Consider the following 14,186-nt stretch of genomic DNA (forward strand, 5'->3'; position numbering starts at 1 on the left):
GCCTAGATGCATTGTTAAGGTTTTGGTGCCTCTTTTTTCGCCCGTGAAAAGAAAAATGAAAGAGATGAACGAATGTTTGGGATGTAAGGATTGCTTCAGATGAAGCCATTTCTCACTCTTTTAGGAATTCTGTTTGATTTTGTCCTATGCTTGGAGTTGTTTTGCTGATTAAGAAATACATGGTTACATTTCAATGAAGTGAATTAAAACCCACTTTAATAACCCTCCATAATTTTAACCAACATAGCAAGTTAGCAACAATGCCCTGTGATTACGAGCAATGTCAAATGTACAGAGAATTTCCTCATAAAGAGAATTTCAAATGTACAGACAGAAAGTAGTTTCATGGTACTCTGAAACTCTACCTGCAACCAGAGTACATGACAGTTGACAGCTGGTTAAAATATATAAAACAAAGAGAGTTCTCATTATCATAACAAGTCCCGGCCAGTATCAATGCCCTGTATTTGGACATGTTAGACAATAATGTAATTTATGAGGACACCCTTTACTATTATAGATACTGGGCATTTGCTTACCAAGAAATGGAGGTATCATAGGCTACAAAAACATTGCATATGTAGAGAGAGAGAGAAGGTAGTTTTCTTTTAAGATGAAGTTAGATTGAAAGAATCAGCAATTTTATAGAATACCACCTTAACCTCTGGCCAAGCAGATTCTGGTGCCTGAGCATTTAGAGTAAATAACTGGCCGCCGTGTGCAGTACAAATGGCGACATTGTGTCGCCGAAATGAAGGGCTTTCAACTCTAAATTCCAACTTATAGTAATTGAAATTCCTCAAAGAATCCTCTCTCACTGTGGAGTCTATCAAAGTTGCTTTAATATCTGGCCGCCGCCCAGAACCTGCAATTGTCTTGATCACAGCCTCTCCGACCTCCTTTGGGCCGCCGAAAGCTTCAATTCTGTTAAGAAAAACAGCTCAATTGCCTGTAAGAAAATAAACTCAGTGGGACAAAAGAAACCCATGATTTTGAGAAATTATCTCCTTAAATGAGCTCCATTATTGATTCAAAATTTATCAACTTAGAGCTCATGCAACTCCATTGGAATAATTCTACCATTTTAACATGTCTATTTAGACGTTCATATGCTAGAGATAGGGTGCAACTTGGGTTGGGCTCAACCCGAATCCAACATGTTCAACCCGATTTCGGCTTGGGTTGGGTTAGGTTGGTGTTGGGAAAAACCAACCTGATTTAATTTCAAGTTGAGACAGGGTTGAAACCTTGGGCACCCCAACCCAACCCAACCCAAGCCCGACTTTGTCCCATAATTGTATTGTGATTTTCAAAATCTTTGGGTTATAATTTTTTGTATTTTTTATGTTCTGGCCCAGGCCAACCCGATTCAATCCAACCTGACTTGGAAAAGACGGGTTGGGGTTGAGTGATTTAAAGGTGGGTTGGGTTAGGACTTAGGCTTGATCCTCCTCGAGTTGGGTTGGGTTAGCGTTGTGGGAATGCTAACTCCGGTTGGGCTAGGATTGGTCTCAACCCGACATCAGTTGCAACCCTAGCTAGATAAATGGCTTGATCAGAAGGGAAAGGCTTGACTTACGAGAAATCGATAGGAACTGAAGATACAATGACACTGACATTAAGCTCTCCATTGGATCCTGGCGGGCCAAATGCAACCATGGGCTCATTAAAATTTTGCGATCGACGAATGGATCTGTTATCGTTCAACGGTGGAAGGTCGAGCGATCTCTCAGACTCTGCCTTTCTTGCTTCTCTATACAATAATCTCTGATCTCCAACCCAATTTGCCGGATAAAGGAATTCTGCTCAACGAATTTAAAACCATTATTAGCAAAATTCTTGATTTTGATGTTATGCTACAAACACTACTATTAATCTCCAGCAGTAATTGATAGTTTTCAATAGTTAAACAAGATGTTAGATGGGTAGTTTGGAAACAAGGCATGATCTTGAGTATGTCTATATACCAAACCTCCGTATAAAGACTATCTTGATCCGAATATCTTGTGTATGATCTTTGACATTACAAAAAGTGGCGTGTCAATTGGAAGAGCTAGATAAATGGGGCAATGCTCATTTGGTTTAAACCGAGGTTCAGAGTACACTCTATAGGCATCAACCTTCACTCAAATGTGTTAGAGAACAAGATGTAACACTACCATTAATCTCAATCAGTATTTGGTAATTTTCAATGGTTAAATAAGATGTTATATGGATAAGTTGGAAAGAAGGCATGATCGTTTTTTTTTATGGGTAGACTGGGGTTTGGCGGGGAACCCTATTGGTTTGGTTTATTTGATAAAGAGAAAGATGATACAATAATAAGCAGAAAACCATCCCTCACTCGGAACATGCGAGAGAGGGAGAACGAAGGATTAGCACATATAAGCGACAAACACTAAGCCTAAGAGATCTAAATGCTCAACACTTGTGAATTACATAATCAGCTAATTTGGTAAGGGTATGCTGGATTTAGTATATAGTTATCTTGATTCGACTATTGAATCAAATGTGACACTTCTTGGATGTGTTGTAGGCTGTAGCCTAAAATGCTCATGGATCAGATTTTGGGGATTTGACTTTACCATATGTGAAAACAACGAATTACTCCAAAAGCTTAAGCCATTGGAGATAGCGTTATTTCATCTTTTATACTTCAACACTCCCCCTTATGTGTGGCCCCTCTTTTGAGGGTTGGCCTACCCGTGGGACATGTGGCCTCTCTTTTTGTGTTAGCCATTACATGTGGATTTTTAATATCAAAGAGTTTTAAACCAAGACCTCTGCTCTTAGTTTCACATGATATCAAAGTTTTTGCCTCATGGGTTCAAAACCTAACAATTCCTTGATATTAAAAAAAAATCTAGGCGTACGGTAGACCAAAAAGAGGGCCTGCATGTGCTACGGGTATGGCCAACCCAGAAAGAGGGGCCACAAGTGAGGGGGAGTGTTGAAGTGTAAATGATTAAATGACACCAACTCTTGGGGTGTAGATTTTAGAATCAAGGTTTTTTGTTGGTTTTGTCCTGACAACGTTCCGTGGATTTTAAGTGAGAAATTCAAGTTTTAAAAATCTCTCAAACATCCTGAGATTTGAAAAACCTGGAAATATGGGAGGATCTGCTACTCTCTTGCTTACGGAAAGAAAGGCAAGAAGGGCCGAAGAAGGGCCGATGGTCCACTTCTTCTCTTGTCTCTTAGCTACAATTTTGATGAAATCCGGATTTCTAAAATCTGCGTATCCAAACGGCCTGAGAGTCTTGGATTTCCACAAAATCATAGATGGGAGACGATAGAAGGAGACCGTCCGTCGCTTTCTTCTCGCCCTTCTTTCTGTCGAGCAAGAGATTAAGAGATTGTCCCATGTTTTAAATAGCCAATGCCCATTTGGTATACAAGCTTTAGTGTATAATCTCTACTCATCAACCTTCACTCAAATTTATTTGTTAGAGAACTCACCGAAGCCTTGGTTCGTCTCTAGGCAACGACTATAACCTCCGACCGGATAAAGGACGTCCAATTTCAAACCCCGTCCAATTTCCGGCGAGAATCCCAGAAGGAAGCTCGTGATTCCTGCAAAATTGGCACCGACGGCAACTAGAGAAGCGGAGCCGATACCAATGAGTAGCCTTCTCTGGAAAACTCCGGCGAGTGGAGCGAAATCTTCCGCTGGAGATTTCCCCCGCCGGGGAGAAAATTCCACCGGCCCTTCTTTTGGGTCGCCAGAAAATTGGGTGAGAGATAGTGGGTGGAAGGACAGGGTTTTAGTGGCAAAGGAATAGGCCATCTCACTTTGGGAGATTGAAAGAGGAATAAGAATTTTATCTAGCCATGGCTTTTTTTTTTTACCATCTTTCCGCAAACGAAAGGGAGTGAAGGTACTAGGAGAAGTGTAGATTGGATACATATCCTAAGGTCTGAAATTATTTCGGATCGTGGCTTCACAAAATCTAACACCTGGGTCTGAATATCTGTTCATGAGAGATGTCTTTTTGTAACATTAAGACCCCTACTCAAAACAACAAACAACATTTCATTCCCCCCCCCCCCCCCACTCTTTGCTTACATGGTGATACTGTATTCTTTGAAGTTTCTTCCTTCTTCCATCCCCTAACACGGTCATGACTTTGTACAAAGTAAGAGGTGGGATATACTAAGATGGGCCAAATGGATTGACCAAGACATAGGTGGGTTTGAACCAAAATGTATCCGTTGCATACATCCATTAGGGCCCTCGAGCAATTGGGCCATTGAGCTCAGTTCAACTGCACGTAGGGGTCAGGTCCGGTTGAGCTTTTCCTAAAAAAATGAATAGGAATCAGCCTGAACCCGACCCAATTTTAAGGTAAAAGCTCTACCCGAATTCTGAAAAATTAAAGCGCTTTTGTTCAAAAGATTTGAATGAGTTTGTCACCATCGATCCACCACCCAATATTTATACTACCCCTCTTTAATTTTACTTGAGTATTTGTTCCTTTCGATCTAAAATAGTTTTCCACTAAAAATGAGCCTAGAACAAATTTTAGGCCCATTTTGCACCTTCAATTTGAGCCTACAATTTGTTTTACACCCTTTTTACGTCTAAAGCAAAGCCTGAAAATCTTTGCCCTTCCATCAAACAAGGGAGACATACATAGATACAAGGATCATTATATATGATTCCACAAGCTTCCAACTAACTTTAAAATCGACACTTTTGTATGCCAACTAATTAAGAGATAGACGATATTTAGGCGGAAAATGAATTCTGTCTTTGTTAGGGGAAATCGATTAGGGACCGTTTGGATACCTCCATGTTTGTATTTGGATTTGGAATTGAGTTTTGAATACAAAATGAATAGATCCTGCAGCTCGTAGAGGGAGACAGAGAGGGAAGGGGTTACTTCCTAGTGGAGGGGAGATGTTGAGGAGCGAAGAGGGTAAAGGAAACTGCCAGATCTGTGGATTTCCAATTTCTTATTTCCACAGCATATTTAGAAATCTGATTTTTTTCACTGTCAGCTGCTGCAATAGAAATCCAAGAATTTGATCAGATCCAAATTACAATGCAAAAAGGGCTACAAATGTGAGAATTCCAAATCAAAATCTTCTCGGCATCCAAACGGGCCTTTATATTAGTTTATGAGATAATCAAGTTGTCCAAAAAAACAAGAAATAGACGATTTTAATTAGAGAAGATAAAAAGTTCTTCTGGAAAAGAAAAACAAACAAGGGATGAGAAGGAAAAAGCTAAGAATTAAGGATCCATTTCTACAAAGGGAATAGTCTCTACTTTGGCAAAAGAGAAATTGGGGTTAGGGTTTTATAATAGATGGAGGGTTAGGGTTTCGAAATAGTGTTTTGGGTATGTAATTATGAAAATACCCTAGAGTTCGGGATTGAGCTTATCCTTGAATGGGCTTTGCTATTCTCCATTCACATCAACCATAGATCCAATGTGCCTATTTGGTTGCCAAAATGCTGGAAGAATGGTGGGGATTCGGTGGGATTTGAAGCCCCAGACATTGTTTGGTTGCATTTTTTTAAAAGCCTCCTTTTTTACCACTCGGCTTGTCTGGTGCTGGTCGTGTTCTTCTTCTCAAATTCATCAAGCCAAACACAAACGACTTTTTATTTTCGAGCAAACTCCCTGACAGTTCCATGATAACCAAACGACACTTACACATTCCACTACTCTCCCCCTTGACTGATATTCCTTGCTTCTCCTGTTTGACTTCTCATTCCACTACTCTCCCATGCACAATTGAGTAAGGTATTCTATAGAAGCAAGGTTACCGGTATCAGGGGTTTATTTAGGATAAAATTATCTAAGAACGGCTTATACAAGGATTACTATTCCCTCGAAGAACGGCCCAAATAGTTACAAATGGGACTCCACCTCAGATCAAGTTCCTCTTTTAAGGCCATATTAGGCCCCGTGTGGGACCCATTGTTGATTTTTAGGATTGATTTCACACTTAGTTGGACTCCTATTTGAAATGATGCCACAAAAATGTGTTAGGCAACTAGTAAGAAGGTAATAGAGAAATGAAAAAGCTAAGTATTTAATAAAAATATGAATGTCATTATCAAAGCAAGGAGTGGAGATATCATTTCCCAACTTAAAATGACCAAAATTTCCACTATCATTAGCGGCGCCTACTTTTAAGGACGGTTTCTAAAACTGTGACCTAGAATGTAAAAGGAAGGGTTATGAAGTCAAGATCCCAATCTTTTAGTCTGAATTTTTGTTCAAACATGTGGTAAAAAAATTGAACTTGAAGCTTCCCTTTCTTGGGCTAAATTCCATGTTGACTGAAAATGTCATCATTCTCACCAACTTCTTATAATACAAGGTTTCTCTTTTCATTCTCTTTTTGCCACCTTAACATCATCATCATTCATTGATAAAGAGTTCAACTGAACCAAAAGCCAAAAAAACTAAAGACACTGATTTTTCTATATATGGCTTTAAATCAGTGACGAAATCATCATCATAAAGAAAAAGAAAGGTACAGGTGATGTTCCTCAAAGATAGATAACTGATATTCCTCAAACATCCCACATGGGTTTATCCATTCCAGCTTGGCCATGTGAGAGCTGTTGTTGAAACTGATGAAGACCTTGTAATCTCTGCTGACTAACTGCATCAAACTCCATACCTTGCTGTTGTTGCTCATGTAAGCTCACTGACCTTGTTCCTCCAACGCCCAAGAAATCCACAGTCATCATATCCCCACCACCACTGCCTCCAAACCTCGACATTGCCGGATTGCGTCCACTCGCCGGAATCCCCATCCCTGAATTTGGGCTCCTTCCCTGTAACAAACTACTAGTTGCACTACTCTCATGCTCCATATTCTTCAAAAACCCCTGGTGTTGAATTTGCTCCCCACCACCCATAAACAGTCCCCCCGCCGGCGAAAACATACCCATATCATTCATCACCGGATTATCACTTCCGGCCGCCGGATCGAAAAATTGCGCTGACATGTCTTGTGGGTTTTTTTGTAAGAATTGGTTACTAAATCCTCCTCCATCAATACCTACCAACTGAGATTGATCTGCTTGAGATTGAATCTGATCATATGGGTTGTTCTGATGAATCCCACCATATGATCTCATGTTAGGAATTTGATCTGATCCTCCCATGCTGAAGCTCCTTTGCATCATGGGAGGGCTGATATTATTACTAGCAGTTGCACCCATCTGAGCTGCCTTTTGTAACAATGCGGTGGCCGACATGTGGGCTGATCCGACCATCGGGCGTCCATTTTTACCGTCATTGAGGACATCGAAGCTCGATGAACTATTGTTACCGCTTAGTTGGAGGCACGAAGAGGCCGAAGATATGGTTCTAGGACCAAATAGGGCTCCAGAGCTGCTAGAAAACATTCCTCCGGCCATGTTTAGGGACTTCAAAGGCATCGGCATGAGGTCGTGTGAGAGCGATTTTAGTGGGTTTTTTGTATCGTGATTGAAATCGGAGATTCCCATTGAAGAATTGGCCGAATTGTTTATGGGCAATGATGACATGAGTTCAGAAACCTGACCTTGTATGTTTCCTCCCATGGTGGCCATGAGTCCTTGATTTACTTTGTTGTTTTCTTCAGCTAATGCATCACAGAAAGCTCTATGGGTGATGAAGCTATCTCTCCTGTACAACGCAATGAAATTGTTTGATCGATGTTTAGTATCAAATTTAATTTAGTAAGTGTAGAACAAATTATTATGAGCGATAATCTGATGCAATTCTACAATGCATAAGCTACCTTCTACGTGGGCCACCTTGATCAATCTGATAACTCACATGGTGTGACCCACCTTGGATTGCTTATTCTCTAAGAACCACATTGATCAGACTTTTCCAAACCATAGTTACAAAATTCTCCACATAATTGATAAATCCTGAAGTTTAAAAGAAATCCCGAATAATTCAAAACTACCTGTTTTTTTGGAATTGATCAGACGTTCCAAACCATAGTTACAACATAAGTAGATGTATATTCGTTGTAAATAGGAGAAAAACATGCATCTTTCTCGAACTCTTCCCAATCATCTACACTAGCATTATACTGAAGATGATATTATTTTAAAGATAGGACAGCAAGAGGAAGGTAAGAAGGAGTAACGTATAATCAAATAGTGTTTTAACAATTAGTTTTATCAAGCAATAAGAAGGGGATGTAGCTCAGATGGTAGAGCGCTCGCTTAGCATGCGAGAGGTACGGGGATCGATACCCCGCATCTCCATTTTCTATATACTTGAATCTTCTTTCCATGGAATTTTAGCTTACCAAATATTGAGAGAGGGGAAGGGATAGAATTGAGAGGGCATCTCCATTTTCTATATACTTGAATTTTTTTCCATGGAATTTTAGCTTACCAAATATTGAGAGAGGGGAAGGGATAGAATTGAGAGGGCATCTCCATTTTCTATATACTTGAATTTTTTTTCCATGGAATTTTAGCTTACCAAATATTGAGAGAAGGGAAGGGAAGGGATAGGATTGAGAGGGCATGAGGGAGGAGATAATGACAAGTTACAGAAAATAAGAAAAAATAAAACTCTATTTTGACTAGAGTTTTTATTTTCCCTTTTTTCAGTGACATATCACTCTCTCCTCACTCGTCCAATCCTTATCCCTCTTTCACCACTTGATAAACCAATATTCCATGGAAAAAAATTTCATGGTTGCCAAACATGGCCTAAGTATCTTCGAGTTCATCTCATTGTTATCAGTGATTTTTATCTTGAAAACAACCACCAAAGCCTTGATTGATTTTAGTCAATTTTTTAGAATTTTTCGACTGCTCAACCTAATTTTTAAAACACTCTGTTGATTATTTTAAATTTGGAATGTAAGCAAAGTCTTTAGGGGTGTTGGGTTGAGTCTTTGTATTAAAAGAATTCCAAATTCCTGACTCCTGTCTTCTTTATGTCGACTCACAAGAAAAAGGGGTGAATGTATCATTTCCCCGGGAAACCCCTCTGGTGTATTCAGGACTACTCTTTTTTACACGGGGTGGCCAGGGGAAGAAGGGGGGGGGGGGGGGGGGTGAACATATCATTTCCCTAAATTTTTTTATTTTTTTTTTGGGTACTATGAGAAGCACTCTATGTAAGAAGCAATAGTGAAGTGGAGCCAATTTCTTAGGATGATCCAAACCACCCATTTGATGGGCCATTAGGCCATACCCAGTAAATCATCTCTAAAGGATGATCCAAACCCACGTTATAGAAACCTCTACAGATCGGAGGGTTGGGATCATCTTATGGAGATGATTTACAGTGTTACAGCCTATTTACGTGGTGCCCCATCAAATGAACGGTTTGGATCATCCTAAGAAATTGGCCCGACTGTACTTATTCCTCTTATAGCTAAAAGAAAAATCACATCAATCATCCAATCCTCACAACTAACCACGTGAATTATTTTCTCACTGAAGATGAATTGCCAAAATCTACATAAAGGCAATGGTTTACAATTCAACGACAAACTAATACACATTATTTGATCTTAATTAGGAATTGATTGACATGATTTTTGGGCCCTAAGAGAAATTCAACGGGCGGCTATCAAATAGACAAATCGTACCAATCAAAGCCCACTACACATTGTATTAAAGGGAAATGATATATTCGCCTCATTTTCTTCCTCAGGCCACCCATTGTAGTCAAGGAGGTGTAGCCCTGGGAACAAAAGGGGGGTAAATATATTACTTTCTTATTAAAATGAAGGAATTCTCATTGTAAATGTACCTTGAGAAGATGGTTCCACAGTCACATTTGTATTCTCTAGTCCCACATGTCTTGGAATGAGCCTTCCAATCCGATTGCACCGCGTATTTCTTCGAACACTTGTCGCATTTCCACTTCTTCTCGCCATGTTTCCGGCAGAAATGCTTCTTGATTCCGGTGAGATCGCCCAATGCGCGACTCGGGTTATGGTGCACACATGTTGTCTCAGGGCATATATAGACCCTCTTCCTAATCTCCGCGCTCGTCCTTTGCCTAAGCTTCCATGGAAGATTATGACCTCTCCGATGTAATTGGAGGTTTTGGTCCCTTTGGAATCCTTTGTTACAAATCTCACATATGAATCTGTTCGTCGCCATTAGTGTTGTCGGCGAAAGGGCAATCACTTCAGCAGTTGGGTCTGCAAATTGAAATATATGATAATTATTTTAGTTTGTATCATAAATTTATCCCACAAATAAATCATGGTTTCAGTCATGTTGAGAGCTTTTTGGCTAGTAATTTAGTATGAAATGTTGATAAATATTATTATCCGATGTAATTTATCATGAAATATCAGACAACATTCCCATCACATGAAAAAGGAAACAAAGTTACCCCGAGAAATTACAACTATATAATGAATAAACAACATACCAGTAGCTGATAATCTATAACAAGCAAACCCTAATCACCTTTATGTAAATATGAATCACTAATCACTAATCAATAACAGTGGAAATTTTATAATAAAACTGTAAATGCAAAACCCGTAATCAGAAGCTCAAAACAGTAAAAGGAGAGAGAGAGGGAGAGAGAGAGAGAGAGGTTCTTATCACTGTTAATTCAAAGATCAATAAAAAAAAAAACTGAAAACAGCAGGAAGAAGAAGAGAGATAGATAGATAGATATAAAGGGAGAATCAAGTTCATATCAGTGTTAATTCAAAGATCAATTTAAAAAAAAAAAATGAAAACAGTAGGAAAACAAGAAAAGTAAATCAAGTTTAACAGTTTTCTGCAATTATTGTATTCACCATCCAATAATTGGAACCTCCAACCACCAAAAATACCCCAATAATTCTTCATTTCAAAAACCACTTTTAACTTAAAAATATCCTTAAAAACCATCAAAACCCTGCCTCTTCCCATCACAAAACCCACAAAACAAAAAAAACAAAAAACCCTTTATTTGACCTCAATCAAACCCATACTCCCAACTAACAACTATCAAACTTATTACAATAAAATCAAACAAAAACAGACTAGAAACAATAATGATAACAAAAACAGACTAGAAACACTAATGGAATAAAGCAAAATCCAACTCTAAAAAGTAATTAAGGGCTTATGTAAACATTCTCAGGATGCTCCTGCATCAAACTCCCCTTCTTGAAAACTCGTCATCGAGTTCCCCACCAGCCTCACCAGAATTCGCCCGTTAATATTCAGCCCTTAATCGATTCACATCATAAGATACTCAATAGAAATCTAAGCTGATTATAAAAAATTAAGTAATAAAGACTAATGGGAAACTGAATAATTACCTGGAGTTCCTGGAAGATTTCTTTTCTTCTTGGTGGGTTGCTGTTGGGAGGTAGAACTATTACTGTTAGTAGTAGTGGCAGTGGAATTGGAGGCATGGAAAGGATTTTGATGAATCTGTTGTACTTCTTCACCTGTATTACCAGAAGAAAAGCTTCCACCTTCACCAGTGAGATTTGACATGGTTGCTTAGTTATTCAGATCACCTTCTTTTTCTTCTAATGGACTTTTCTTTCTCATGTGCATGAAACCCGGGATTTGTTTCTGCTAGAGGAAGACAAAAACCAGAGAATTCTCCTTCATTTCTGCTGAGGAAGAAACCTGTTGGCACAAGAACAACATCGGAACCGGGTCTTCTTCGGCTCATATAGTATATACCACTAAAGGTTGAGAGATTACCCTTACTCTCCTTCTATATTACGATGTTACCCCTTGCCCTAGTTAGGGTTTTGGGGCTAAAAATTACCTAGACCCCCCTTAATGCCATCTAATCAGCAGCGTTTCTCATTATTTTTAGGGAGTGACATCCACACTACAACATTTTGATAATGGCACTACCCAATTTGGTTGACGCTTTTTTAATTAGCTTTTTAGGGTTGTTACAATAGTAAAGATGTGAGAAAATTACTTCGAGGCCCCTTTATATATATATATATATATATATATATATATATATATATATATATATATATATATATAGCTAGAGAAAAAAGGAATTTCTTTTCTTTTTCGGTGAGATTTACACATCAGCATTACACTTTTACTATTAACCCCTTTGCTGATATCTAACATCTATCTCTATGAGAAATTATTTTAAGGGTAAAATCGTAATCTACATACGAAAAGTACCGACCCAGGGTACCTGTCTATGACAATTACAAAAAAAAACTACCAAGAAGAGGTAAAGACATATGACAATAACGAAAGAACTACTTTATATTACTCATACAGGACACTTGCAAAATATTGATGGATTCCAGACACCCGAAGAGGAACAACAATTATGGAAACCTCTATCGATTGGAGGGCTAGGATCAACCTATGGAAATGATTTTACGGGTACAACCGATTGATGTTGTGTTCCATCACATGGACGGTTTGGATCAACCTATAACCCACTATAGATCGGAGGGTTCGAATCAACCTATGAAAAATTATTTTTGGGGCACAACCTATGTAGGTAGTGGCCCATCTAATGGACGGTTTAGATCATCCTATGGTACGAGCCATACCGTGCATTTTAATAAAGTGAGGAGTGCGATCATCAAAATACGGTGAGTAGTGCCATTATAAAATATGGTAGTTAGGACATTAGCACTATATATAATTTGAAACCATCGTTGTTATTTGGATGTTCCCACGCGGGTCGGGTTCAACTCGAATTTGGGTTGGGTCGGGTTAAGCTTTTTCGCAAATCGAGTTGGATTGGGTTGGGTTGGGAAAAATCAACCCAAATTGGAAATCGGGTCGGGTTGGGCTGTCGGGCAACCCGACCCTACCCGAAACTCGAATTTGGGTTCCATCTGAAGAAGTTCTGTATATGTGTTTTTCTTTTTCAACATTGAAATAGTTTCCACAGCCCACAATGGACAGTTTGGATAATCTTATGGTGCGAGCCATACCGTACTTTAATAAAGTGAGGAGTGTGATCATCAAAATATAGTAGTGCGGATAACATTCCCTTTGTTAATTGTTAGTCCCTGTTTGGTTTGGATTTTGAGAACCGATTTTGAGTTAAAAACTGATTATTGGTGACTCACTATTGGTTCTCAAAATCCAAAAAAACCCGGCTTGAGTTGAGGTGGTCAACAATTGGTACCATATCAAATCAAGTCAACCCGACCCGACCCGACCCAACCCGAATTGGAAATCGGGTTGGGTCAGGTTGAGGAAATTGCAAATCGAGTTGGGTCGGGTTGAACCCAGTCGTGTTGGAAATCGGGAACTACTTTTCCTTATTCACTATGTGAGAATCAAATTACGAAAAGTTTGATATTACGAATGCAGGACACCTGTAAAAATATTGACGAATTATGGGCAACTTAAGAGGAACAACAATTATCGAAACCTCTATAGATTGGAGGGCTAGGATCAGCCTATGGAAATAATTTTACGGGCACAACCTATTTATGTTGTCTTCCATCACATGGACGGTTTAGATCAACCTATGATGTGGTCTGTACAATTCTTTGTTGACCCGTGCGATTTGCTAGTATCTATCTATCTACTATAATAAGCTGGGATGAAAAGAGGAGGGTTTTTTCAATTTTTTTGAAAATCACCTGAGAATTACACGTCACATTTTTTGACTTTTTTGAACAAATGCCCCCATTCAACTCATATAATTTCAATCCTACCCCCCTCCTTTATGCTTTTAACAAAGGCACCCATTGAATCATATAATTTCAATCCTACCTCCCCTTTATGCTTTTAACAAAGGCACCCATTAAAGCCGTATAATTTCGATCTTACCCCCCTCCTTTATGGTTTTTTAATTAAAAAACTATAGGGTGATCTTGACCATCCGATTTAAGATAAGAGGAATTATGGAAACATCTGTAGATTGGAGGGCTAGAATCAGCCTATGGAAATGATTTTTGGGGCACAACCTATTTATGTTGTGTTCCATCACATGGACGGTTTGGATCAACCTATCACGTGGTCCATACCGTTCTTTGTCGGCCCGTGCATCGCACGGGTTTTTTACTAGTATACTATATAGCAGAAGAGAAAAGGAGAGAATTATTTGAATTTCTCTCAAAATTCTATGAGAACTACACATCACTTTGTTTGACTTTTTTTAACAAAGGCACCCATTCAACCCACATATTTTCAATCTTACCCCCTCCTTTATGCTTTTTAACAAAGGCACCCATTAAAGCCACATAATTTCAATCGTACTCTCCTCCTTTATGCTTTTTAAT

The 14,186-nt window shown here is 39.0% G+C and overlaps 2 protein-coding genes and 1 non-coding gene across 3 annotated transcripts; 1 reads left to right on the forward strand and 2 right to left on the reverse strand.

The window, feature by feature from the left end:
- Positions 1-527: 527 nt before the first annotated feature.
- LOC143853250 (Photosystem II reaction center PsbP family protein) lies at positions 528-3,787 on the reverse strand. The gene is made up of 3 exons (XM_077362977.1): positions 3,460-3,787; positions 1,580-1,802; positions 528-924 (listed from the first exon to the last, which is right to left on the reverse strand). Exons 1-3 carry the CDS (start codon positions 3,785-3,787, stop codon positions 609-611), a joined length of 867 nt encoding a protein of 288 aa, XP_077219092.1. The 3' UTR covers positions 528-608.
- Positions 3,788-6,251: 2,464 nt separating this feature from the next.
- Positions 6,252-11,613, reverse strand: LOC143853339 (protein indeterminate-domain 7-like). Its single transcript, XM_077363076.1, has 3 exons — positions 11,265-11,613; positions 9,743-10,139; positions 6,252-7,636 (listed from the first exon to the last, which is right to left on the reverse strand). The coding sequence occupies exons 1-3, from the start codon at positions 11,443-11,445 to the stop codon at positions 6,532-6,534; spliced, it is 1,683 nt and encodes a 560-aa protein (XP_077219191.1). The 5' UTR covers positions 11,446-11,613; the 3' UTR covers positions 6,252-6,531.
- On the forward strand, positions 8,160-8,232 carry TRNAA-AGC (transfer RNA alanine (anticodon AGC)). Its single transcript has one exon. It is a non-coding gene; the product is annotated as a tRNA-Ala (tRNA).
- Positions 11,614-14,186: the final 2,573 nt, after the last annotated feature.

The sequence above is a fragment of the Tasmannia lanceolata genome, unplaced genomic scaffold (genome assembly GCF_043159265.1).
Source record: "Tasmannia lanceolata isolate RefF3 unplaced genomic scaffold, GAP_Taslan_0.1 ptg000019l, whole genome shotgun sequence".
Classification (NCBI taxonomy): Eukaryota; Viridiplantae; Streptophyta; class Magnoliopsida; order Canellales; family Winteraceae; genus Tasmannia; species Tasmannia lanceolata.